A 27,830-nucleotide genomic window follows, 5' to 3' on the forward strand; every position below is an offset into this window, starting at 1 on the left:
GTATGTACAGTATATGCACTCAATTCGTGGTCGGGGCTCCTTTTGCATGAATTACTGATTCAATGCAGCGTGGCATGTATGTGTGAGGTCATTACATAGAACTGGCACATGATTTATTCTTTCAGAGAACTGTACAGAGGACCACAGGACATTCTTTACGTTTGTAGGAAAGGCGATTCAGACATTAATATAGGAAAGGGTTCTTTACAGTTAAAGTAGCTAGACTATGGAATATGTTCTATAACAGCATTAAAAAAAAGGCTAGATGCTTATTTTATGACAAATGGCATTAGAAGTTATAAACAGTTTAGTATGGAACGATGTAAAAGTGATCTGAGAAAGGTTGAACTTGATGAGCATGTGTCTTTTTTCAACCTAAGTAACTCTGTAACAATAAAAAAATAAAAATATTTCTCACTTGGGGCATAACAAATGTTTAGCAATTTGGTAAAATGTACCAAAACTTGCAGACCAATATAGACCACCTCCCTAAATGGATAGTAATGGGCCTTATTACGGTGCTCCCCAATGGCAATCTTCAAGTAACCCCAGTTATGTCATGTGTTGAATGGTGTTCACACATTACAGTTCTATAGTGTTTGTATAGTTTTTTTCCACAACTCCGCAGCACACAGTCTTAGGGATCACACGAGCAGGTTTTGTGTTTTGTTTTTTTACCGTGATTATTATAACATCACCACAAAAGTGGCACTGTTCTGGTAAAAACGCAGCCTGTTTGTGTGAATACAACCTTAGAATTTCCCACAGGGGGAACATTTGCTGCCAGCCCTTTCTAGATCTGTTTCATATATCTGAAAGGGGTTTGTAAAAATCCATCCATATGCTGCAAAAATAACCCCATTAAGATGGAATGGATTTTTAGTTGCAGAAATTTCTGCAACAAATCTGCCACATAGGCCATACACTATTTACAGTTGTTTTACAGAAGTCTTGAAGTAAAGCTTTCTACAATACATTGAACAACAAGCAAGATCTGCTTTTAATTTTCTGGTTCAATTTAGAGAAATTCTCAACTCTGATTGGTTACTATAAGGAACAAACACATTTAGACCATCCGAGTATTAAAGAAAAACCGGGGGGCCCACAGTCCCTAAGTAAGTTACAATACGCTTTTAAGCAACAGAGCCTGCAAAAAAAAAAAAAAATTCAATTTCTTAACCTAAACCAAGTTTGGTAAAGGGGCCTAAGAGCTTTAGTACCCAAACATTTAGATAGCTCTAAGTCCACCACTCCCTCAAGCTAAGATCCTACAGTTTACACCTGTAAGGACAGCGTATATTTTTTGCACATGCATGTCCATATAGTCTCCTTGTATGCAGCAGCATGCCCAGAAGCACGTGTATGGATATGTTGATGCAAACAAACTTATGCTGTCCATGCAGCCATGAAAGCCAAGATTACAGTTCAATGACTGAATGTTGAAGAGAACTATATTACAAAAGTACTAACTGAAAGCTATATCTATTTAGTATACAACCCCATTAAAGCCAATATGAACAGAGAGATCATGTAATGAAGGATTAAAGAAACTGTAAATTAGCTACTTTTTGATCACAGCAATGGTTAATAAATTCAGAGCACATTCACGAGCTAAACCTCATTATAATAATTAGGTTATAATATATTTGCTATACCCTTATCAAATAAAGTAAAAAAAAAAAAAAGGAAAATTGTTGGTCCAAAGCCAACAACTGTGATTAGTATAAACATGATATGGTAGGTTATTACTATGTGTCTCACCTTTGATGTATTCTGAATCGTGTTGTCCCATCTTTTAACTCTTATAGTGAACTGCATATTCAACATTGTCATTATCCCACTGAATGAACTGCTTATCTTTGGAGAGAGTATTTCAAAGTATTCCTCAAAGTTAGATTTTCCAGGAATTTCTTTTCTGTTTAGTAGTTTTTTAACTCCATTACCAACCTGTAAAATATTCATGTCTGTGTCAAACATAAAATGGAAAGGAAATGTTTTGCAAAAGATGGAGGCTGAAATAACAACATAGGACTGTGGTTTGCAAGGCGATAAAGAAGGTTGTGTATTTTTGACCAGCACAGAATACAATATATAAGGTTCCTTAATAAATTCATTCCCATCATTGACACGTTGTGGTACCAACTTCACTTCCACTTCCGTTTCATACAAAGTATATGCTGCTGCCTTAATTATTCCAGGTAGAATTAATGTAGTTATGTTGTTAGGAAAAAAATAGTATACATTTAGGAAATCTGAATCTTTTTCGAGGCACAAAATTGACCCTTCTTGGAGACCACCACCATCTTCATGTGGTCGGGACTGTCCACATTGCTTCAAGTGAGTGCTAAAACTGTTCAAAAAGTCTTTTAATGTCCCTCCAACAACTTCCAAAACATGTTCATCTTCTTCGTAACATATTTTGAAGAGCTCTTCACCTAAAGATGCTTTAATATCTTCTACAGGAATACCTAAAGTGAGAATATTTCATAATTAATAAGACTAAGCTTAATATGCAGTAGTAATTGCTAAAAAGAGGGGAAAGTTTTTAGTAATAATAAAAATAGACAAATTTAACATAAATGCACCTTGTTGAAAAGTTGGCCTGGCCACTGAAACCCTAGGTGATCGGATATTGAGTCACGTCTTATATTTTTCTGACAGTAGTATTACATGAAGATCATCCAAATCCCAATAATTTTGTCCTTATTAGTTTTCAGAATATACAATAGAAAAAGTGAATATAAAATTGTACATAATATACATACAAATATAGTACATTGAAATACACAACAAGAAAAGAAACCCCATACCACACTCCCACTCTTTACACAAACCCTCTCTTCACTCAATAGGGTATCCAGCCAACACCTATTTTTAATTTGTCTATGAACATATAGCTATAAAGATTTGCATAGGCTTATTAATGCTACCCTGCTGCTATCACATTCTATATTGTCATACCAGAAATTATAGCATACGATCTACCCACAGTAGTTACCAATTTTACCCTTCCCATCCCCCCAAAAAAAAAAGAAAAAGGGGGCCCACTCTGCTCCCTCACGGCCAGAGAACATGATCTCCCTCTCCTCCACCAACCCAATTCTGCTGCTCGACCTTTTAGCCATATTCTCCAGACTCATTTAAAAAATGGCTGATCTATACTAACAGAATACAAATAAAATTAAATCTGTTCAGGTTTTGGGACATTATTTTAAATATTATTTTATCTTTAATCTAATGTTTACTGCAGAAAAGCAGGATGTTATTGTTAACTTGATCTAAATATTATTAGCAACAGCAACTATAGAGTTGTTATTATGAAAATTGATAAGGTAAGTATTTGACAAAGTTGATTGATTTGTTTATTACCCATAGAGACCTAAATTACTGACCCCTCAGTGTATTAATTTTACTTGGAGTGTTCATTTAATGAACAATTGCCCCGTGATTGACTCTTTTTATGTTCTTCTTAAAAAAAATAACCCCTTCACACCTGCCATATGGCTATATATGTTCCAACTGCCGATGCCTCGTGCAGTGGTCACATATATAAATGTTGGCAGTCTAGAACGGAGTTTAATGAGTGCACTGCTGCTTCATTGTAAGCAGCGCTTCACTCTCATGTCTGGCAGAATTTTAAGACTCCCGGAATACACCCCCTTGTAGATAGCGCCACACACAACCCCCCTGTAGATTAGATGGCGACACCTAAGCTCCCTCTAGGAGCGGAATCCCCGACCAGAGCGCTCTGGCCTGGGATTTCCCTCCTAGAGGGAGCCCCCAATGTCTCTCCATCCCCCTGTAGATAGCACCATCCCCCCTGTAGATAGTGCCACCCCTGTGCATATAGCCTCACTCCTCCTGCAGATAGCGCCACCTCCTGTGTAGATAGCACCTCCCCCTGTAGATAGCACCCCCCTGTAGATAGCAACACCAGCCCTGTAGAAAGCGCCACCTAAGCTCCCTCTAGGAGCGAATCCCCAGGTCAGATCACTCTGGATGGCGATTCGGCTCCTAGACGAAGCCCCTGACGGACGTCTCTGTCCATATATGGACAGTAAGGTTAGGGGCTCCGACTAGGAGCGGAATCCCCGGCCAAAGCACCCTGACCGGGGATTCTGCTCCTAGAGGGAGCTTAGTTGGCACTATCTACAGGGATGGGGGGTCTGATACTATTTACAGGGGGGATGGTGCGATATGCAGAGGTTGTGGCACTATCTGCAGGGGGTGGCGCTAACTACAGGGGGTGGCGCTAACTACAGAGGGGATGGTGCTGCCTAGAGAGGGGGTGGCGATATCTGCAGGGGGATGGTGCTATCTACAGAGGGATGGTGCTATCTACAGGGGATGGTGCTATCTACAGGGGATGGCACTATCTACAGGGGGTATGGTGCTATGTACAGGGGGTGTGGTGCTATCTACGGGGGGGGGGGGGGCGGGTGCTATATACAGGGGTTGTGGCACTATCTACATGGGCACTTTGGCACTATATGGGCACAACTTACAGGGGGCACAGTGGCACTATCTACATGGGCACTGTGTGTGGCACTATGTGGGCACTATCTACAGTGGGAACTATGGCACTATTTACAATCAGAACTGTGGCACTATGTGAGCACTGTGGCACTATCTATAGTGGGAACTATGTGGGCACTGGCACTATCTACAGTGGGCAATGTGGCACTATCTACAGGGGTACTGCGGCACTATCAACATGGGCACTGTGGTGGTTTCAGGTGGCTGGGATAAAAAAAACCTTAACAAATAAAATTCATGCATTTTTTTAACTACCATGAAAATCGGATGGCAAATGGCAGTTAAAAACGGTCAGACGACCGGGATATGGATTCAAATTTTGAGACACACTAATGCAAAATTTTGAGACACACTAATGCAAAACAGTCATTAAAATCTGACAGTTGATCCTTTGTTAACTGCCCTTCTTTTCACATCATGTGGATAATGAGTGGGAACCGGCTTGCTTAGCCCCTTAGATGCCGTGTTGAAACGCGGCATCTAAGCCATTGGAAACAGGGTGTGGTCCCCTCTGACGTTCTATCACCCCCCGCGATCAAGGGGTGCATATGGTTGTTGTGGAAGCCTGGGTGCCTAATGAAGGCCACCGGGTCGGCCATCTCTGTACTCCTCTTAAGCGGGGGCAGGACTTAATAGGAGAATGTCAGAATCACAATATACTACAATATATTAGAATCTGAGTTTATCGTGCAAGAAATCCAACAATCGTTGGTTCAAGTCCCCAAAAGGGATATAAAAAAAAGGGAAGATACAGTTAACCTCTTCCCGCGCTGCGCCGCAATAGTAAGTCCTGCCGCGGGGTTAGTTCCCGCATCCCGACGTACTATTGCGGAGTAGTTCCCGGCGCACACTGTCCTAACGGACAGTGTCCGGGAACCGAGAGGTCAGCTGTCCCTGACAGCTGACACTCCAGCCTTGCCGGTCAGCGGACCATCGCCGCTTATTTCGGCAATTAACCCCATAAATGCGGCGACGGATTGCCGTCGCCGCATTTAAGGGGTTTGAAGCACATCGGCAGTCCCCACTAAGTGATCGTGGGGGCTACCGATGCTTGTCACGGCAATCGGAGGTCAGACAATGACCTCCGGGTTGCCATGTACGGAAGCCTCGGAGGAGCAGCCTCCACCGGTCCTCCGAGGCTTCTTGTCCTACGTGTGTAGTGTAATGTACTCCAGCAGCGATCAAAGCTGCAAGTCTAAGTGTCCCCTAGTGGGACAAGTGAAAAAAGTAAAAAAAAGAATAAAAATGTTTTCAAAAAAGTGTAAAAATAAAAGTTATAAGTTATATAAACAAGCACTGCATTTTTTTCCTATAATAAGTCTTTCATTATAGGAAAAAAATGAACACGTTAAAAAAAGTACACATATTTGGTATCCCCGCGTTCGTAACGACCCCAACTATGAAACTATAATGTTATTTTTCCCGCACGATGAACACCCCAAAAAAAATCAATAAAAAACGACACTAGAATCGCTATTTTTTGGTCACCACCCCTCCCAAAATAGAGAATAAAAAGTGATCAAAAAGTCGCATGTACCCGAAAATAATACCGATAAAAACTACAACCCGTCCCGCAAAAAACAAGCTCTTACACAGCTTTTTTGACTGAAAAATAAAAAAGTTACGGCTCTCAGAATATGGTGACACAGAAAATAAATTATTTTATAAAAAAGTGATTTTATTGCGCAAACGCTGCAAAACTTAAAAAAACGCTATATACATATGGTATCGCCGTAATCGTACCGACCCGCAGAATAAAATATAATGGTCATTTATAGTGCACGGTGAACGCCGCAAAAAATAAACTAAAAAACATTGTCAGAATTGCTTGTTTTTGGTCACCTGGCTTGCAAAAAAATTTAATAAAAAGTGATCAAAAAAATCGCATGTATCCCAAAATGGTAGCAATGAAAAGTACAAATTGTCTCGCAACAAATAAGCCCTCACCCAGCTCCAGTGGTGAAAAAATAAAGACGTTCTGGTTCCCAGGAATATGGCGATGCAAAATGTGCAGTGTTTTCTAAAAGCGGGTAACATCCGACACCATTTTCAGTGTGACACCGGCCACAAATCTATGAATTATTATTTATTTACCGCATTTTTATACCCTCTTATTATGCCCTGATGTTCTCCGGACAGATTACATATGTTCCCACATTATAAACTGAAATACCAGCAAAACCCCAAACAGAACAACTACCAAGCTAAATCTGCGCTCCAAAAGCAAAATGGCGTCCCTCCCTTCTAAGCCCTGCAGCGTGCCCAAACAGCTGTTTGCATCCACATATATGGCATCGCCATACCCGGGAGAACCCGCTTAAAGCTTTATGAGGTATTTGTCTTCAGGGGCACAAACTGGGCACGACATATGCACTAAAATGGCATATCAGTGAAAAAATTGCAATATTCACACCATCCGCTGTGCATTAACCCCTTTCAGCACTATGACTTAATAGCACGTCATGGTGCGGGGGTTGATGTATGGAGCGGGCTCACGTGCTGAGCCCGCTCCATACGCTGCGGGTGTCGGCTGTGTATTACAGCTGACACCCGGGACTAACGGACAGGAACAGCGATCGCGCTGTTACAGGAATCTGTAAAAATAACAATATACTGCAATACATTAGTATTGCAGCATATTGTACCCGCGGATCCAATGATCGCTGGTACAAGTCCCCTAAGGGGACTAATAAAATGTGTAGAAGAATTAAAGTTATTAGTAGTGAGAAAGAAAAAAAGTTTAGTTAAAAAAAAACACCTTTTCCCATTTTTCTTCAAAAGTAATGTAAAAAAATAAACAGAATTGTTATCGCTACGTCCGTAAAAGGCCGAACTATTACAATATACCATTATTTAACTCGCACGGTGAACACCGTAAAAAACTTAAATAGTTTAAACCACTAAAATCGCTGTCGTTTTCGTTTTTACCGCACGGCGAAAGCTTTAAAAACGAAAACCCCAAAAAATGGAATCAGATTTTCTTCCTATATTCCTATATTTTCCTATTTTTTTTCAGTTTCCCAGTACTTTTTATGGCACTTTAAGGGTATGTGCACACACACTAATTACGTCCGTAATTGACGGACGTATTTCGGCCGCAAGTCCCGGACCGAACACAGTGCAAGGAGCCGGGCTCCTAGCATCATACTTATGTACGATGCTAGAAGTCCCTGCCTCGCTGCAGGACAACTGTCCCGTACTGTAATCATGATTACACTACGGGACAGTTGTCCTGCAGCGAGGCAAGGACTCCTAGCATCGTACATAAGTATGATGCTAGGAGCCCGGCTCCTTGCACTGTGTTCGGTCCGGGACTTGCGGCCGAAATACGTCCGTCAATTACGGACGTAATTAGTGTGTGTGCACATACCCTAAATGGTACCAATAAAAATTACAATTCCTCCCGCAAGAAATAAGCCCTCACATCACTCTACTGACGAAAAAAGAAAAAAGTTATGGCTCTTGGAAGGCGGGCAGTGAAAAACGAAAATAAGAAAGAAAAAATGGATCAGTCCTGAAAGGGTTAATTCATTTCTAATGAAAAAAATGTATAACCCCATGTGGGGTATTTCCGTACCCGGGAGAAATAGCTTTACAAAAATTGGTTGTTTATTTCTCCTTTATCCCTTGTGAAAATGAGAAAATTCAACATTTTAGTGGAAAAAAATTGTGATATTAATTCTCTCCGCCTAATTCTAATAAATTCTGCAAAAGACCCGTGGAGTCTAAATGCTCACTATACCCCTAGAAAAATTCCTTGAGGGGTGTTTCCAAAATGGGGAAACTTGGGGGGCTTCCACTGTTTTGGTCCCTCCAGGGCGTTGCAAAGGCGGAATGGCACCGAAAAACAATCCAGCAAAATCCGTGCTCCAAAATCCAAATGGCGCTACTTCCCTTCTGAGCGCTGTCGTGGGTCCAATCAGCAGTTTATTACCACATATGGGGTATTGTCGTAATCAGGAGAAAATGCTTTACAAATGTCGTGGTTCTTTTTTCCTTTATTCCTTGTAAAAATTTAACATTTCTATGCTTTTTCAGAAAAAAAGTTGATTTTCATTTTCACTGCCTAATTCCACTAAATTCTGCAAAAAACCTCTGTGGTCAAAATGCTAACTATACCCCTAGATAAATTCCTTGAGAGGTGTAGTTTCCAAAATGGGGTCACTTTTGAGGGGTTTCCCCTGTTTTGGTCTCTCCAGGGCGTTGCAAACGCGACATGGCACCGAAAACCAACCCAGCAAAATCCGTGCTCCAAAATCCAAATGGCACTCCTTCCCTTCTGAGCTCTGCTGTGGGTCCAATCAGCAGTTTATTTCCACATATGGGATATTGCTGTAATCAGGAGACATTGCTTTACAAATGTTGGAGTGATTTTCTTCATTATTCCTCGTAAATATTACAAATTTCTATGTTTTTTCAGAAAAAAAGTAGATTTTCATTTTTACAGACTAATTCCAATATATTTAGCGAAAAACCTGTGTGGTCAAAATGCTAACTATACCCCTAGATAAATTCCTTGATAGGTGTAGTTTCCAAAATGGGGTCACTTTTGGAGCGTTTCCCCTGTTTTGGTCCCTCCAGGGGGTTGCAAACACGACATGGAACCGAAAACCAATCCAGCAAAATCCGTGCCCCAAAATCCAAATGGCGCTCCTTCCCTTCTGAGCCTTGCTGTGGGTCCAATCAGCAGTTTATTACCACATATGGGATATTGCCGTAATCGGGAGACATTGCTTTACATATGTTGGGGTGCATTTTCTATATTATCTCTTGTAAATATTAACAATTTCTATGTTTTTTCAGAAAAAAGTAGATTTTCATTTTTACAGACTAATTCTGATAAATTTAGCGAAAAACCTGTGCGGTCAAAATGCTAACTATACACCTAGATAAATTCCTTGAGGGGTGTAGTTTCCAAAATGGGGTAACTTTTGGGGTGTTTCCACTGTTTTGGCACCACAAGACCTCTTAAAACCTGACAAATATATTCTAAAAAAAAAGGAGGCCCAAAAGCTCCTTTGCTTCTGAGGCTGGTGCTTCAGTCCATTATCACACTAAGGCCACATGTGGGATATTTCTAAAATCTGCAAAATCTGGGCAATAAAATATTGAGTTGCATTTCTCTGGTAAAACCTTCTGTGTTACAAAAAAAAATGTATTAGAAATGAATTTCGGCAAAAAAAATGTAATTTGTACATTTCACCTCTACTTTGCTTTAATTCCTGTGAAACGCCTAAAGAGTTAAAACACTTTGTGAATGCTGATTCGAATACCTTGAGGGGTGCAGTTTTTAAAATGGGGTGACTTCTGGCGATTTTCTAATATATAAGGCCCTCAAAGCCACCTCAGAACTGAACTGGTCCCTGAAAAAATAGCCTTTTGAAATTTTCTTGAAAATAGGAGAAATTGCTGCTAAAGTTCTAAGCCTTGTAACATCCTAGAAAAATAAAAGGATGTTCAAAAAACGATGCAAACATAAAGTAGACATATGGGAAATGTTAACTAGTAACTATTTTGTGTGGTATTACTATCTGTTTTACAAGCAGATACGTTTACATTTAGAAAAATGCTAATTTTTGCAATTTTTTTCTAAATTGTGGTGTTTTTCAGAAATAAATACCAAAATTATCGACAAAATTTTTTCACTAACATAAAGTACAATATGTCACGAGAAAACTATCTCAGAATCGCTTGGATAGGTAAAAGCATTCCAACGTTATTACCACATAAATTAACACGTCAGATTTGAAAAAATTGGCTGGGTCCTGAAGGCCAAAACAGGCTGGGTCTTGAAGGGGTTAAATAAAGTTTTTTTTAAATATAATAAAAAAATATTAAAAAGTTTTCCCATTTTCTCCTAAAGCATTGGAAACAAAAATTAATTAACATGATTTTTATCGCTGCGTCCGTAAAAGTCAGATCTATTTCATTCTAACATTATTTAAACACGCACGGGGAATGCAGGAAAAAAATTAATTGAAAACACCAGAATAGCTGGTTTTTGGTCACCTCACCTCCCAAAAAAATAGAATAAGAAGTGGTCAAAAAGTCTGATGTACCAATATAAACTACAGCTTGCCCTGCAAAAAATAAGCCCTAATACCGCTTATTCGACTGAAAAATAAAAAAGTTATGGCTTTCAGAATATGGCGACAAAATATATTTTATTTTTAACAAATAGTTTTTTCCTTTTAAAAGTAGTAAAAGATAAAAGAAACTATATAAATTTGGTATCGCCACAAAAACGAAACCTCAAAACAATGGAGGAATCGCTGTTTTTTCCTATTTTACCTCATTGTATGAAACAAAAAATAGTGTCATGAAAAACAACTCGTCTCGCAGAAAACAAGCCCTCATACGGCTATAGACAGAAAAATAAAAAAGTTATGACTTTTGGAAGGTGGGGAGGAAAAAGCAAAAATTAAAATCCAAAAATGGTTGCTGAGGGAAGGGGTTAAAATTGGTAATAATAACAAGCCATTCCAACTAGTGCCATCTAGAAAATGAAGGTAGCCATCTAACTAGTTACTATGGACAATACTTTCATGTTTTTTGGTAAATATTCCACAATACGATCTACAATTATACAGTACATTGTGTAATGTTAAATTAATTGTACAATGTTACCTTCGGCTTTTGATTGGTCTATTACAATCTTCTTAAAATCATCTCTCTCACCAGTTTTTCCACAAACTGGCAAAACAGGCAGCTTGAAAGTAACGCAAGCAGATCTGCAGATAGAACAATGCGATAAATTACATTCAGTACAATGAACACACGACAAATATAAACATGGATGTGTCAAACTGTTCTATTGTATTATTTCACAAGTAACATTAATTGATATTTAGTTAGGAATTGTTCATTTGTATTCTGTGTTCCACTCTTGGCTGATAACGGTTTATGTAAAGAAATACAAGTCTGTAGCACAAACAGTAATGTTTCACATTTCTTTCAACAAAGTAGCAATCCTTAGAAGCTGTTGACACTGAGTTTTTTGGTGCTGATTTTGACGTGTCGGAATCAGCACCAAAAAACACCCGAAATTGCCTCCCATTGATTTCAATGGGAGGCGGAGGCATTTTTATCCGCTCGCAGGAAAAAAAGCGACATGCTCTTTTTTCTTGCGGTTCCGTCTCTGATCTCCCATTGAAATCAATGGGGGGCAGAGAAAGCGTTTTTCGCTAAGTTTTTTGTCCGCAGTGATCAATGGCCGCGACCGAAAAATGCAGCGAAAACTACGGCAAGAAAGCGCAGGCAGGTCAAAATCTGCCTCAAAATTCCAATTTTTTTTCTGCCTGCAAAATACTCCGTGTGAACAGGGCCTTAGTGTTTTGTTTTTTTTGTCATATCTCTGATGTATAAAATGTTTTACCCTTGTGCCATGTTAGTAAAGTTGGAGCGCTCCCCTCATAAAAACAGCAAACTCATAACTGCTCTATTAGATAAACGGCATAATCTTTTTTTTTTGCAGTTTATGTTAATAGTGCAGCGGACCAGTTCCCATAATATGCTGCCCTTAAAAACGGCAGAATAGTATGAGGATTGATTTGATTTAGGGTAGGAACACACTAGGCGTAAAAACTGCGGATTTTCCGCAACGGATTAATTTCGGAACATCTGCAGCGTATTACAGTAACAGCAGTGTAGTGAGATTTCAACACATTTCATCCCCACACAGCGGAAACATGCCTCAGAAAAACACGCACATAAATTGACCTGCAGTGCGGTTTCTTTAACCGCAGCATGTCAATTAATGCTGCGGATTCGCTGCTCTTCTGTTGCGGGTTTTTCCAATTCAATGGGCAGAATATTATGGGAACTGGTCCGCTGCACTATTAACATAAACCGCAAAAAATATATTATGCCGTTTGTCTAATAGAGCAGTTATGAGTTTTCCGGCAAGTGAAACCAAATCTCGCGAGATCACGGAGCTAAACGAGATTTGGTTTCACTTGCCGGAATCTCACAAAAAAAGAGTCAGAAGTGTCAGGATTCTGAGTACACATTACGTCCAGGCTGGATGGTCATGTGTATTCATTATCAGGACACTGTAGTAATGTTAGGGTTTGTGTATGAGGCTGCACATAGCGATATATCTATATCGCTAGTGCAGTGTAAATGAATGGAGAGGAGTGCATGATGCCGATTGGTCAGCGTCATGCACTCCTCTGTACAACGCCCACTTGGTCGAAAGTAAAAGTACGCCCACTTGGGCATTAAGAAAGCTCATTAGCATAAACCAAAATCGCTCCTAACGTTGTGAAAATAGATCGTTTTTTTAAATAAAAAGCATTACTGTCACCTACATTACAGCGCCGATGTCCTTATATAGGAGATAGGGCACTTATAATGTGGTGACAGAGCCTCTTTAAAGGAACTTAAATTTAAAGATCTTGGTTGCTGAAGTGGAAAATTAGATTTTATAAAAATGGTTAATTATTCTCTCTCGCCAATAAAGTGCAACATTGTATTATATCTGCCACCTCCATAAATGCTGTACATGCACTACTACAGAATATAGTATGATTATTTCAAGTAGGCTCCTGATAACATAGCATCAATAAAAGAAATAGCCCCAAAGCAGACGTTAAGCTCGGTTTACATATTGTTTTTGCCTTCCATCGGTGGTATACATCGAGAGTATACATATGCTTCTGACGGAAGTCTTTGACATACAGGGGTATAGGGTCTCATTGTGAGAAAATATATACCATTTAGTATGTTTATTTTTGACTGTATGCCTCTGAACAGGAAAGCGTAGAAGACTATGATTTCCCAGACAGTAAAAACAAAAAGGTATGCCAATGCATACTGGCAAATGTCAAAAGTACACTCTTTTGGCATCTGTTGGATAAATAGGGCGGAGATTAAATTACGCTATTTTTCTGGCGTAATTTACAATACTTTTCATCCATTTTTCACAAAAGTGCTGAGGGCGACGTAAAAAAAGCAAAAAGTTGCAATTTGAAACAAAAACTTGTAACTTTTGGGCTCTCACAACTTTTCTATGCCAGAAAACTAGCGTAAAGTTCCCCATTGACATCTGCAGGCAAAATTGCTGTGTAAGTCAGAACTGCTGAGCATTAGATACCACATTCAATAAAAGGGGAGACTTCAACAGCAAATGTATAAAACAACTCAAACATTAGACATACACTATAGACAGAGGTCAAGTGAAGGAAAGATTCTTTACTGCATACCACAAGATAACAACAAACTCTTTGAAACTATTCCAACACGTAGAGTCATGCATATAAAGCAATCTCTCGTACATTATTATTCATTTCAGTAGATCTACAATAATGCTTAGAGTACAGCGAGCGGCTGAAGCAGCTGCAAAACATTGCGAGCACTCAACATGCTGGCCGCTTTTTAATATGATTAGTTTGAGCTCAGATGGTTTTGAAAGACAGGTCATCGTTCGGAGAATTAAGAGGACTTACGCAGGACTATTTTTATCCTGGCTCTCTACAACAAAAACACTAGAGAACAGCAGGCGTACGGTGAAGGTCTGAACAATGACTGTGTTGCCTAAAATTCCTTTATTGCTAAAATTAAATAGAACACAACCATACAAATGTATCATTTTAGCTTACCTGTTGGGGCTATATTTTGCTTTGTATCTTGCAATTGTTCTTTGAAGAGCAAGATTCAACCTTTCAAACTGCAAAACAAGCCAAATAGCGCAAATAAGCTTCACAATAGAGATGGTAATGACAATCAACCAACAATAACTTATTGGAAAGGAGTATGTTGAAAGTGTTATCATTTTTGCACAAATTGTTGTAACAGTGATATAGCGATTTCCCTTTACTTATAACAATGTACTTCTTACTGTACAGTATACAGTACAAATAGTTTAAGTTACCAAGGTTCTTTACAGCCTTAGACAATAAAATATACAACGCATAAGCCGCACATAAGTATACTGGCAACTAATTTCAATATACAGTACTGGTTCTCTTATGGTGAGTGGGTCTATTATGCTTTGCATTAAATATGTTTCTATTTTAAAGAAGCCTGTTGCTTATCTTAAGGCGACCCTTCATTTAAAATTAAAAATGTAACTATACATTGCAACTGCATAGTCAACATACCTGGTGCCCTCCTCCTGAACGATCCTGTCGCCGTTCCAATGTCCCAGTTTCCCGTTGTTATTATTCCAAAATAGCCACCGCAGTCTCAGTCTTCCCTATGCAGAGTTTTCTTAGGAAGTCTGAAACAAGGGGGGGGGGGGGGCCCTTGCCCAGCGCCCTCCGATAAACCAGGGCCAATGACTGAAAGCTGGCCCATCATAGGGCAGTGGATGCGGAGGGCATGTCTCAGACTTCCTAAGAAAACTCTGCATAGGAAGGCCTGAGACAGAGGTGGCCACTTTGAAAAGATGACAACAGGAAACCAGAATGGCTGAAACTGCAGCTAAATAGTTCCGTAGGAGGGCACCAGGTATGTTGACAATAAATTTGCAATGTATAGTCTTTTTTTTTTCTTTTTACTTTTGACTAGCGGGTCGCTTTAAGGTGATCAAAAAGTCTATGTTTTCTGTATTCTGACTTTCTTCACTAGCACGAAGAACTAGAAAAGCTAACATTCTGTCACATTTCCTAGAACGGTTATTATTTGACCTTGTAACACTCATTAAAATGTATATCATGGGCAGGAATAAGTGGAACTGTAAGGAATTTCCACTGTCAACAATTTGTATGCCAAGATCAAAGCCGATGAGCATACAATTGCAGAGGCAAAAGAGGCCCCACTTTGATTGCATCACCAGGCATCCCTGTGACCCAATTAGTGTTTATACCTTATAAAGGCAGAAAGCCCAGGGTCAATTGGAGTACCCCAGAGCTGTCTGCCTATACTGTCTGCTTTTAGGAAATAGGTATCCCCTAACAACTGCATGTGTACTTACTAGTACACAGATTAATGTGCTGGTATATAAATACTGTATATGCTAGTATATTATAGTTAAAAAAATAAAGATCATAGGTTGAAATCATAGGATAAAAAAAGTGAATTTGTTTTTATCCTATCTTCAGTTAGAGAAGTTTAATACATACACATCCAAATACAACAACATGTGCAATGCATTTTTAACATTGTTTCTGATAATTGGTGTACAGCTCCAAAAAAAATAATAAAAAAAAATATTGCGAAAATACAAAAAAATGCCTCATACAGCAATGTCGACAAAAAGAAAATAAATGCCACAGTGGAAATCTGCAGCAGACTTTTTTTTCTTTGGTTTCTATAGCTTTTTAGTTAAAGAGGATCTCCCACTAGTTTAGTAATGCCCAATCGCTGTCACACTGATAATTCCAGTGAAAATTGTGTCCCAAAAAGTTTATTATTATTTTAAGTTATGAACTTTTTTCTAAATATGCAAATGAGCCTATTCTAGCCAAATGGGCGGTAACGCTACTCTTTCTCTGTGGGTGCTGTTTGTGTTGTCTGTATGACGCTGTCCAATCAGCGTCATACAGCTTCTCTCTTTCCCTGCACAGCGTGAACTCAGCTTTAGGCCGGATTCACATGAGCGTGTGCGATTTGCGTGCGCAAAAAACGCAGCGTTTAGCGTTGATTCTGGGAATACCCCTTTAAGACCAAAATAAGGTGTTACCCTATGCATGGCTTGCGGTAAAATATTTAAAAAACTGTTGCGTAATGCACATGGTGAGGCTCGTATGCAAGCATGCTTTGTGATTATTTCAAATTGCTGCAGCCACAGATCTGGATGCAGACGAGTGTGAACTGGTTTCAAGAGCTAAATACATAATCTAAAATGCTGGCTGAACCTTTTTAGTGACATCAGTGAAAGAGACAAATATTGTATTGCAAGAAAAATAGGGGATGGGATTTTTAATAAAAGTCGTAATAGTACCATACAGCCAGAGACAGATACTGTCTGACCAGTCGTTGTTTATTTTCAAATCTGCAGGATTCTCTATATGTATTTCTTCCAGGATTTGTGCAATGGATTTTCTTGGCAAATCCGCTAAAAATTCTGCAAGCAAATTCCACTTGTAAAATATTTACTGACTAGATCAGCGCCAGAAATATACCTCAAAAAGGATCTGTCACTAGGTTAGTAATGCCCAATCTCCAAGCTAAACTAATAGGCGCTGTCACACTGATAATGCTAGTGAAAATTGTATCCCAAAAAGTTTATTATTTAACAAGTTATGAGCTTTTTTCTAAATATGCAAATAAGGCTATACTAGGCAAGTGGGTGTCAACACCATCCATTCTCCTGAGGTGGAGCCACGTCACAGCCTCTGACACTGTCCTATCAGCATGAAGCTGCTCCACGCAGTGTGGGAGACTGAGGCTGGAGGGAAGGGGATCACTTCAAATAGCCATATCTCCGGCTGTGGACAACTTAGAAAGTGGTTCTGGAGGCATATGAAAGATGATATTCTAATCTTTCATATGGCACTGCAGTGCTATTGCAGTTCTAGCTGAAAACAACCGGAGATATCACCAGTTGAAAACACAGTCAGGGATGGAAGTTGTATACTATATGATCAGGCTGTGTTACTGGGCTGGGAAGAGAACTGTATAATGCTGATTGGACAGCGTTATACAGAAAATATTACACCGCCCAAAAGAAAAAGAAAAGAATTACCTCCCATTTAGCAAGTATAGCCAAATTAGCATATTTAGAAAAATGAACATAACTTTGCAAATAATAAATGTTTTGGAAAAAAAATTATACCGTAGTTATCAACATCATAGCGCCTATGTGACAGATGACAGATCCTCTTTAGGGAAATGGTCACCAAAAGGACGCAATTCTACAATAATTTTTACAGGTTGTTAAAAAGTGAACAACTCACTACTGCTGAAGGTGGAGAACTGTGCAATTAAAAGTGTATTTCTACCTAGATTAAACCTAAAACTCAACTTCTATTTTGCACAGTTGGACGTTTGCATATCATTCAAATGTAGTGTGGATTCTGTCCTTGAAAATTTATCTGAAGCCACTCAGCTGGCTAGGACCCAAGGAACAATATCTGCTCACACAGTAAGGCCTTATTCACACAAGCATATAAGATTCACGCGTGCGGATCTGGTCCGTGTGTGCTGCGTTATGCATCAGTGTGCCTTGCGATTGGCTTGCTTTATTCACGCACTCGCAAAGCGCATTTTATTTTTGAATCGAATTGATGCGCAAATTACGCACCGCACATGAATGTGCATCCATGTGCAGTGCTTGGTTTTCACGCACCCATAGACTTCAATGGGTGCGTAGATGCGTGAAAACGCACCAATATAGGACATGCAGTGAGTTTCACGCAGCGGACTCTCATGCATGTGTAAATAGCCCCATTGAAATCAATGGGTCCTTGTACTGCGCGTGATTTCCATGTGCAGTACCCGGACATGATTCACGCTCGTGTGAATGAGGCCTAATTGATCTTATTATTTTTTTTTAAAGGAACAATCCCATCATTACAACCACTTCTCAAATCAGATAACACACGGACCTATGTTAGTCAATGGGGCCGTTCAGACTGTTAGTGAATTTCAAGTAGCGTATGAGCATGGCGTAAAACTCACGACATGTCCTTTATTTACCCGTTTTTCACGCATCACGCACCCATTGAAGTCGATGGATGCGTGATGCGTGCTACAGTAGTAAAATCTATGAATGAAAACATAAAAACAGAGTGTCATAATGATGGCGGCTGTGCGAAAATCACGCAGCCACGCATCATATGCTGATGACACACGGAGCTTTTGAGGACCTGTTGCGCGTGCAAAACGCCACGTTTTTTGCGCGCGCAAAACGCACATGCTCGTGTGAATCCGGCCTTACGAAGATCGTTTATGTGTGGATGGTTGTAAAACAATAATAAACTGCCGCACCAGATGAGTTAGGCCACGTTCACACGTGGCAGAATTTTTCTGCTGCAAATGTTTGTGCAATATTTGACAGGTAATTCAGACGTTGCAGATATCACAGCGGACTTGCCACAGATTTCAGTTTTAGCATTGCAAAGGCTGAAATCCGCAGTGAAATTCCGCTGCTTCTCCGCAACATAATGTGCATGCTGCGGAGGGGAAATTCTGCACCGCAGCCTAATTTCTGCACAGTTATTTTTCGCAACGTCTGAACGAAGTTTCCTAAAAATGTATAGAAACAGATGTAAAATTGGCTGCTGCAGAATTCCAATGCGGACTGTCCGCAGCTGAATTTAACAGCAATTCCGCATGTCTGAATGTGGCCTTATAGGGCTTGCTGGAAAATTTGTATGGTACTTTACTGTTGTGTTGTATCATGTCATTTATAATAATTTCCTGATTATGATTTCCTATGTGAATAATATAATTCATCCATAGCAATCATAAAAAGTTTAAGAGTGGGCAAAGCATTTGTTTGAAAACGTATCTATAAAAATAAGAAATACTGGGCATTGGATGACATCTATTTAGGCATCCAGATTCCTCAAAGGTGTACCTATACCTTAGATAACGTCCATTAGTACCTGAATCTGCAACGTAGTATGATCATGTTTACTGTGATTTTTTTTTTTGGTAGTGGTCAAACTAAATGTTATGAACACGTCTATTGACTGTGAGGTCTCTGGTAAGGTCTAAAATCTCATGCCATGTGGCATGCTGTCTCTACTGTTCATGAGTCCAGGTTATGAATCATCTCACCAACACATTTGTGGTCTCATTACACAAAAAACAAGACTAAAGTGTTATTTTTTTGGGGAAATATTATGCAAAGTCCAAAGTCATTGCAAATTATAATTATGCCAGAAAGAGTTAAATGGAAAAGAGGAATAATAATAAAAAAAAGCAGCAAGATGGATACTATCACATAAAACTCAAACATGTAATAGAGAAGATTGCAGATACAAAGAGAACACAGGCTATTCTGACCATGATTTGGCTTATGTGGAGTCTGTCATAAGTCTTCATAAGTTGCCTAAAGTTCCCGTTTGGGGGGAAGGTACCTTTCAGCCTGTTGATCAAGTGGCACTGTATATAGTTAGGGTCGCAAGTCGTTTCGGCACTAAAGTGCTCTTTCCATGACATGGGGTGCCTCTTGGCCAATTAACGCATGTGATTAAGAAAGTGCATCCAATAGGTCCTTTATCTAAAAAATAGTTAGATACAAAGCCATAAGAGTGTTCTTTTGACTCTCCCTCGGGCAGTTTACGTTGTGTATACAGTTTTTTTGCTTGAGATAACATAGGGTAGTAGTCTACTCTATTCTATTCAGAGGCATCCAGCAACAAATCGAATACGTTAAACGTGTACGTCTTTGTAACATGGTAGCCAATGGGTGATGGATCCCACTTGATGGCATCTATGACAGGCATCGGTTAACGGCATTCATTTAATGCAAACGTCGATATTTTTTCCTGGCGTATACGTCAAATGAAGACCACTAAGCATAAATATAAAATTAGCCACTATTTTTCAGACTGCAAGACTTCCTACAGGCTGTTGAAATCAACTGTCTTCCAGATATCTAACAGTGAAAACAGAAGACCATCTACTTCTAGCCCCCTCTGGCTGGAGAATGACAGAGCAGTCTTATTAAAACAGGGTTTTAGATTGTCCGGTCTCCATTGCAGACAGGGTAGTAGGAGAAGGATTGTGCTGCAGCAGGTCACCTCCAAACGTGGCACTAGCAATAATGGAGAGAGAACAAGGTTGAAACAAAATGCTTTCTGAGACACATACAGACTTTTTTTTTTGTCCATTTGGATTGTAGCACACAATCAATAACCACCTAGTACCGCAGCCATTTTCGGTTCTTTTTTTTTTTTTACAGACACGGCTATACGAATTATGTTAATTTTTTTATTTTACATTACTTTAGGGAAAATTGGAAAAAGTTTTTTTTGTACCTTTAGTATATTTAAAAAATATTGAACTCTGTTTCTTTTTTTTTTAGTCCTCTTAGGTGATTTAAGCAAGCAATCGCTTGATCGCTGGTACCATACACTGCAATACTACGGTTTAATAGGAGAATAAACATGGCAGACCTTCATTAGGCCCCCAGGCTGCCATGACAACCATTGGCACCCGAGGTCGCATCGTGGGGCCATCTGCTGACAGAGAGGGTTGCTCCCTCTTTATAATGGCCTAGATACCGCAGCCGCTATTGACCGTGGCATCTAAGTGCTTAAACGTCAGTAACATACAGCTGACACCCACTGAGTATGGAGTGGGCTCAGTGTGTGAGCCCGCTCCCCTTTGGTAACCATGACGTCCAGTAACGTCGCATGTCACCAAAGGGTTAAAGGCGGATAATCTATGTAAACCTCATAGGGGGGAGTTCCCCTTCTGGAGAACTTTTATTACCTGGCCGTCCATTTATTTGAATGAACGTTGTGTAATATTACATTTCCATGCAAGTATCGACAACTTCTCCATGCGAGAACAGAAGACTGCCATGAGTTCCAGTTCCCATTAGCGTATCTGTCTAGCAAAAGAGTGTTGTGAAGAAAGGACAGCCCCTTTAAGAAATCAGACAATGTCATGATAAATGTAGATAACATTTTTTCTAGTGTACGGATTAAAGGAAACCTGTCACATTTAACATGCAGTCTGATTGGCGGGCAGGAGGAACTGAGCAGATTGTTATAACGTTTTGTGGGAAAAGATTATGACCTGTATTTTATACTTTTAAATCCTTGCTAACTCTGGGCATATGAGTCCAGTTGGCAGTACTAGCTTTGTATGTACACTCATGCATGGAAAACTGTCAATAATTGAAGTCACTTCGCCCACTGGACACAATCCCAGAATGAGCAGGGATGTCAATGAATGAATTACTAGTTATACTGCACCTTTTACCACCAAACTATATATCAATCTGCTGTGCTCCTTCTGCTCTATAACACGATGCCTGCAGATTAGACTGAATGTTCAATGTGACAGGTTCCCTTTAATAAAAATACAATTGAACTGTCATAAGTAACAATTTATAAAAGAAGAGGGTATTCTAGGTTGATTAAAGCAAGATAGCAGAGGTAAAGGATGGCGTTGTGTGCCAATGTTCAACAGGGATGACTGGTACCTAAAGGTCTTTCTTCAGCTGTCAAACAGATCAGATATGTAGCGAGGAAGAGAACTGTGACTGTGGCAGTGTAGCTTCATGAAAGTGACAGGACCCTGTGTTTTATACAGTATATTCCCAATGTTCTGTCAAATACCATGACATTCGCACAGATACTGGAATGTGGAAGTTTGGAATTCACAGGTAACATCTGTTAGGTTGGGAACTGAAATTGGACTTCACTATAATAAAGTGCATTTCCTGAGTCTCTGAGTTATCCTCGGTTAAGTTGTAAAGAAATATATATTCCTCAGTTTATTTATCCATCTACTATTGGTTGTCAAGCAATACAGCTGTCATTACAGCTTCTTACAGAGGTTGACATCCATCTTTTCCAAATTCCTGAATGGCAAACCAGCTATGCAGCGATATAGGATTGGGGTGTATCACTGCTTAACAAGGTAGATTGGACATTATGGAATATGAGGACTATGAGGCTCACCCCGGTAGTAACTATAATGTCAGCCATATTGTTTATATCCAGCTTTCTGAGAACTAGATTTAACAAAAGAACAACAATGAACCTAAAAGGCCGATATTTACTGATGATTTTTTTTTTTTTTACATTATTGAAAAATGTTCTTCAATTTTCAGCTTCAATGAATAGATAGGCTTAAACATGTAGTATAGTGTCAATCTGTAATATAAAGCACTGAGTCGTCTCATAAGTAGTTGCGTAAAATGCCATTTATTATTGATCTCATTAACATTTTTTAATAGAAGCTGCCAGACCTGCACGCCTCCCTTTCCTCTAGGATTAGAACCTCTGCAAATAGGTGAACGACTGCATGGCAACATATACAGTATGTAACAGCGAATAGAAGCAACGATAACAGGAAAACACATGTATAAAAACTATCATATAAAATGCGTATATCATAAAAACACAACATGCCACGCACATCAAGGTGACACGAACAAGTAGGTAAAGAAAGTCGTCTAACTGAGCAGGCAAATAACCAAGAAGCTCCTCTCACGCTTATATATACGTATGGTCAACGACCTGCATAAGATACCAACTATATACCCTGTACATACCGTATCTGTAATGGATAACAGAAATAAAGACCCTACGTTTCTGTGCCGCATACACACATAGGCTCTTATCACACCATAAAAATGCTAATAACAATACTGCAGGACTGCAAAATCCAAGTATGCCAACAGCAGTGCGTCACTTGTTGCGTCAGTCCTGGCATTCTTGTCTATGTTGATCTCATTTAACTTAGTATGTTTACAATAAAAAGATGAAAGATAAACATAAAATATAAATAAATAAAATATAACCAAAACAGAAGATCGTTTCCATGACCTATATTCAATGTGACGATAAAAGATCAATAGTCACACACACTATCTACAATACACACCTACACTAAAGGTTCCTTTATTTATACGACATGACGAAAAGAATGTGGCCGAGAAAAATGGTAGCAGAAATAGAAATCTATTTACATCAGGCAGTTCTCTAGATGAAGATGATATGTGTAGCGAGGAGATATTGTATGGGTTCCGTTCTTATAAATAATATGAATACTATAAAGAGATCCTGCTCGCAGTGGGGGAGGGGTAATATATCAATACTCTAATTGAACATTGATAGAAACCGTTGCTTTTTTTGGCATTCTTTAAAATGTCGCACTATTCTTAAGAATACAATACTTGTTACGATAAATGCGATTATTAATAGGACTATTAAGAAATGGCGTCTAATTTTGACAAGTTTGGTGCGACCTTAAACCGCGCCGCTTTCTAACAAGAGTTATAAATGAAGACGATGATACGCAAGGTGGTGCTGAATATGGCGGGATTCGTTTCTGAATATGGTAGACATTACCAGCACCAATTTGTTTCATCATTATACAGGATATATCTATTTCTATATTCCATACTGCTATATTAGAAGTTCACTAGGATACCACAGTGCCCTGCAGGTGCCAGGTTTCTTTACCCTTATTAATGCCACTTTTACATTTGTCATAGGTATAAAGTACTTTCAGGCATTTGTTATGCTGTTCTGACACCTGACAAAGTGTCAATCACTTTTATACATCTTCAAGTACACAAAAGTGAACAAATGATACCTGTTGTATGTGCGACATTTTAGTCATACACCGTGAGATGTTTTAAAGCATTCAACCCAAGACTAAATGGTTGCATGTGCGACATATCTGTCATAGAGCGGGCACCCAGGTGGCACATTTATCCTGGAGCCCTTCTTTTTACTTGCCCCCCCACATTGCATGTGACTTTACCTCAGGAAAGATTAACTTGCGGATGCTCTCGGCTAGAGTGTGCAGGTAGACCCTGGTGCGGCTGCTCTTCCTCTGTGGCGGCTCTTCTTGCAGTCTCCTCTGCCGGACAGTCGTGTCAGTACAGATAGGTGGTGGTGCAGCAGCAGCCGCGGTACTGGCGGGCACCTCATCGTCGCCCTCCTCTGAGCCGTGGCTCTGTGTCAGCATGGAGAAGGGGCATTCTCCAGTCAGCTTTAACTCTTTGAGCTTAGTGCAGAACATGTTGTCGGCTCCTGCGCAGCTGTTTCCCGGGCTTCAGGTGCTCTTCTGTGGAGAAACAACAGGACTAGCGGGAGCCGGACCCCATGACAGGCTCTGGGAAGGTTTCACATGAACGGCTGCTGGAGTCTGGCGGGGCGGAGAGGAGCTGGGAGAGGGGGAGTCACCGAGAGGATGCAGCAGCCACACAATACCCTCTGCACTTTCAATGGGGGGACTGACTGGTGTCACACAAATTCCTATTTGTGTGATGTGTGGCTATAAGACCCATTATACAGGCGAGAAGTGTTGTATCTCCCATAGGACGGCTCCCACAGGTTGCATGCCTAAGATTTTCCTTATAACTCTTGAGTTAAAAGTGGTAAAAAAAAAAATGAAAAAATTCTATTTATCCATCTCTTAGTTCTACCTGGTTTCTAAATGCCATCAGTTGACCACAGACATAGACTATGAGTAACCAAAAATGACTGTGTTGTTCATTGCCAATCCAAAGGTGGCAATAATTATGATGGATATCATTACATCTCCCAAATGGCAAATCTAATGGTGAGGTGGTTCTCTATTCAGCACTCTAGGTTGGCAAGATATGTTGGTTGTTATGCAGTGTGCCTAGACAATTATAAGTAAAGGTAGCTATAGCCATCGCAATGTCCCTTGTGACAGCGCCAACATGCCAGGCCGCACGCTCCCTGTGTAATATGCACAGTCTGTGCTCTGTAGAATAGCTGAGGACATTCTTCATTACTCAGTGTCGCTATGCAGAAGGCTTACAGTATACCTCCAAAGTCTGTGCGAGAGGAAAGGAGACGGGAAAGAGTGGAACGCTTAAGGCTCCTGAACACGACCGTGAGTCCAGTCCGTGATCTGTAGAAAGATAGGACATATTCTAACTTTCCACGGATCGGAGAGTAAGATCCGTTTTCATGGACCAGTTCACCCACTGAAGTTCCATGTAAACTTTCGGGTACCACTTGGATGCTGTGAAAAACGGGCCGAGTGGCACACGGTCATGTGCAAGAGCCCTTAGCGCTTCACAGCAAAAGGGTCATATGGTCATTGCCACGAGCCACCCCCTCCTGCACTATAGGACACATATACAATTACATGCATAAGCGCTGAATGGCGGGGCACATTACATTGCCCACCATACAGCGCCTTTCAATGACGTAAGCGGCGCTGAACATGCATCGTTGAATGTAAGGGCAAGGCACCCTGCCAATCAGCGCCTTTCAGCGGTGCAAGCGGCATGATGACGCCGTTCAGCCCAAGCAGAACTGCTCAGAAGAGAGCAGGCTTGCACTGCAAGAGGACGGCGTGGGAACGGGATCAGGTGAATATGTAAAAAAAAATTCTGTTAAAAGTGTGAGGGGCTATATGTGGAGCACTATCTACAGGGTGTATTATATGTGGGGCACTATCTACAGGGGGGTTATATGTGGGGCACTATCTACAGGAGGGCTATACGTGGGGCACTATCTACAGTGGGGGCTATATGTGGGGCACTATCTACAGGCGAGCTTTATGTGGGCACTATCTACAGGGTGTATTATATGTGGGGCACTATATACAGGGGGGCTTATATGTGGGGCACTATCTACAGTGGGGGCTATATGTGGGGCACTATCTACAGTGGGGGCTATATGTGGGGCACTATCTACAGGCGAGCTTTATGTGGGCACTATCTACAGGGGGGCTATATGTGGGGCACTATCTACAGGGGGGGCTATATGTGGTGCACTATCTACAGGGGGCTATATGTGGGACACTACAGGGGGGCTATCTGTGGGGCACTATCTACAGGGGGGCTATCTGTGGGACACTATCTACAGGGGCTATATTTGGGACACTATCTACAGGGGGGCTATATGTGGGACACTATCTACAGGGGGGCTATATGTGGGACACTATCTACAGGGGGGCTATATGTGGGGCATTATCTGCAGGGGACTCTATGGAGGGCACTATCTACAGGACGCTCTTTAGGGTGCACTAGGTTGTGGGGCACTATCTACAGGGGGCTCTATGTGGGGCACTGTCTACAGGGGGCTCCATGTGGGGTAATGTCTACAGGGTGTTCAAAAGCGCAGTGTCTACAGGGGGCTCTATGTAGGGAACTGTCTACAGTGGGCACTATCTACAGGGTTTCTATGGGGGCACTATGTACAAGGGGCACTGTGTGTGTGGGGGGGCAGTTTATGGTGCTATTATAATCAGGGAAACAGTGTATGGTGCTATTATAATTAGAGGTGCAGTATATGGCACTAGTATATTTAGGGGCGTAGTGTGTGGCACCATGAGAATTTTATCTTCGTTTATAGGTGCAGAAATGTTTGAAAATTGAGAAGCTAAAGACATCTGAGCGAAAAACTGTAGAAATGGGCTGTGGCCGGGAGAAGTCATCATAGAGGTCTGGACCAGATGAAGAAGAAAAGAGAAAAATAGCAACCAGAATCTGAGAAGACGTCACCTATGAGTCACTTAATGTAAATGTTTATTCTGCCTCTAATCAGTACTGTAGTCACTGTATGATATGCAGCGAGGTTTTGGGTGGTATGATTTTTTTTTAGTGAAACAGCAACTCCCAGCATATCCTTACCATTGTTCAGCCTATGCTGAGAGCTGTAGTTTTAAGCTGTACAAACCTATACGGCAGGGGTTGCACTGAATGGGGCTGTATTTGTGCTGGGGCTGTATTTATGTACTGAGCTTGGTTTTGGTGCTGTATTTATGTACTGAGCTTGGTTCTAGTACTGTATTTATGTACTGAGCTTGGTTCTGATGTTGTATTTATGTACTGAGCTTGGTTCTGGTGTTGTTTTTATGTACTGAGCTTTGTTCTGGTACTGTATTTATGTACTGAGCTTGGTTCTGGTGTTGTATTTATGTACTGAGCTTGGTTCTGGTGTTGTTTTTATGTACTGAGTTTGGTGCAGGTATTGTATTTATGTACTGAGCTTTGTTCTGGTGTTGTATTTATGTGTTGAGCTTGGTTCTGGTACTGTATTTATGTGCTGAGCTTGGTTCTAGTGCTGTGTGTATATATATATAGTGAGCTTTGTTCTGGGGCTGTATATATGTACTGAGTTTTTTATGGTACTGTATATATGTACTGAGCTTGGTTCTGGTGTTGTATTTATGAACTGAGCAATTTTTCTGGTGTTGTATTTATGTACTGAGCTTTGTTCTAGTGCTGTATATATGTAGTAAGCTTTGTTCTGGTGCTGTATATATGTATTGAGCTTTGTTCTGGTACTGTATATATGTATGAGCTTTGTTCTGGTACTGTATTTATGTGTTGAGCTTGGTTCTAGTGCTGTATATATGTAGTGAGCTTGGTTCTGGTGCTGTATATATGTACTGAGTTTTTTTCTGGTACTGTATATATGTACGGAGCTTAGTTCTGGTACTGTATTTATGTGCTGAGCTTGGTTCTGGTGCTGTATATATGTACTAAGCTTGTTCTGGTGCTGTTGATATGTATTGAGCTTTGTTCTGGTATATGTATGAGCTTGGTTCTGGAGCTGTAACTATATGGGATATATTTATAATAACAAAATTGCAGGGCAGATGGAATTGTTTGCAATCCATTGTATATTTAATGGGAACCTGTCTGGTAGTTTTAACCCCTTGAACCACCACCATGCGGTAATACATGACCTGACAATATCTCCAAACATTTTCTTGTATGTTTTTTT

The 27,830-nt window shown here is 40.3% G+C and overlaps 1 protein-coding gene across 1 annotated transcript in view; it reads right to left on the reverse strand.

Moving 5' to 3' along the window:
- GUCY1A1 (guanylate cyclase 1 soluble subunit alpha 1) overlaps positions 1 to 24,347 on the reverse strand; it is a 58,785-nt gene extending 34,438 nt beyond the window's left edge. The window contains exons 1-4 of the mRNA XM_075849678.1: positions 23,878 to 24,347; positions 14,136 to 14,203; positions 11,164 to 11,267; positions 1,762 to 2,468 (exon numbers count right to left, since the gene is read on the reverse strand). Of these exons, the coding sequence (XP_075705793.1) occupies positions 1,762 to 2,468; positions 11,164 to 11,267; positions 14,136 to 14,203; positions 23,878 to 24,138 (1,140 nt within the window). The 5' untranslated portion in view covers positions 24,139 to 24,347. The remainder of the gene's footprint in view (positions 1 to 1,761; positions 2,469 to 11,163; positions 11,268 to 14,135; positions 14,204 to 23,877) is intronic.
- Between the last annotated feature and the right edge of the window lie 3,483 nt (positions 24,348 to 27,830).

This window comes from Rhinoderma darwinii, chromosome 1 (assembly GCF_050947455.1).
Source record: "Rhinoderma darwinii isolate aRhiDar2 chromosome 1, aRhiDar2.hap1, whole genome shotgun sequence".
Taxonomy (NCBI): domain Eukaryota; kingdom Metazoa; phylum Chordata; class Amphibia; order Anura; family Rhinodermatidae; genus Rhinoderma; species Rhinoderma darwinii.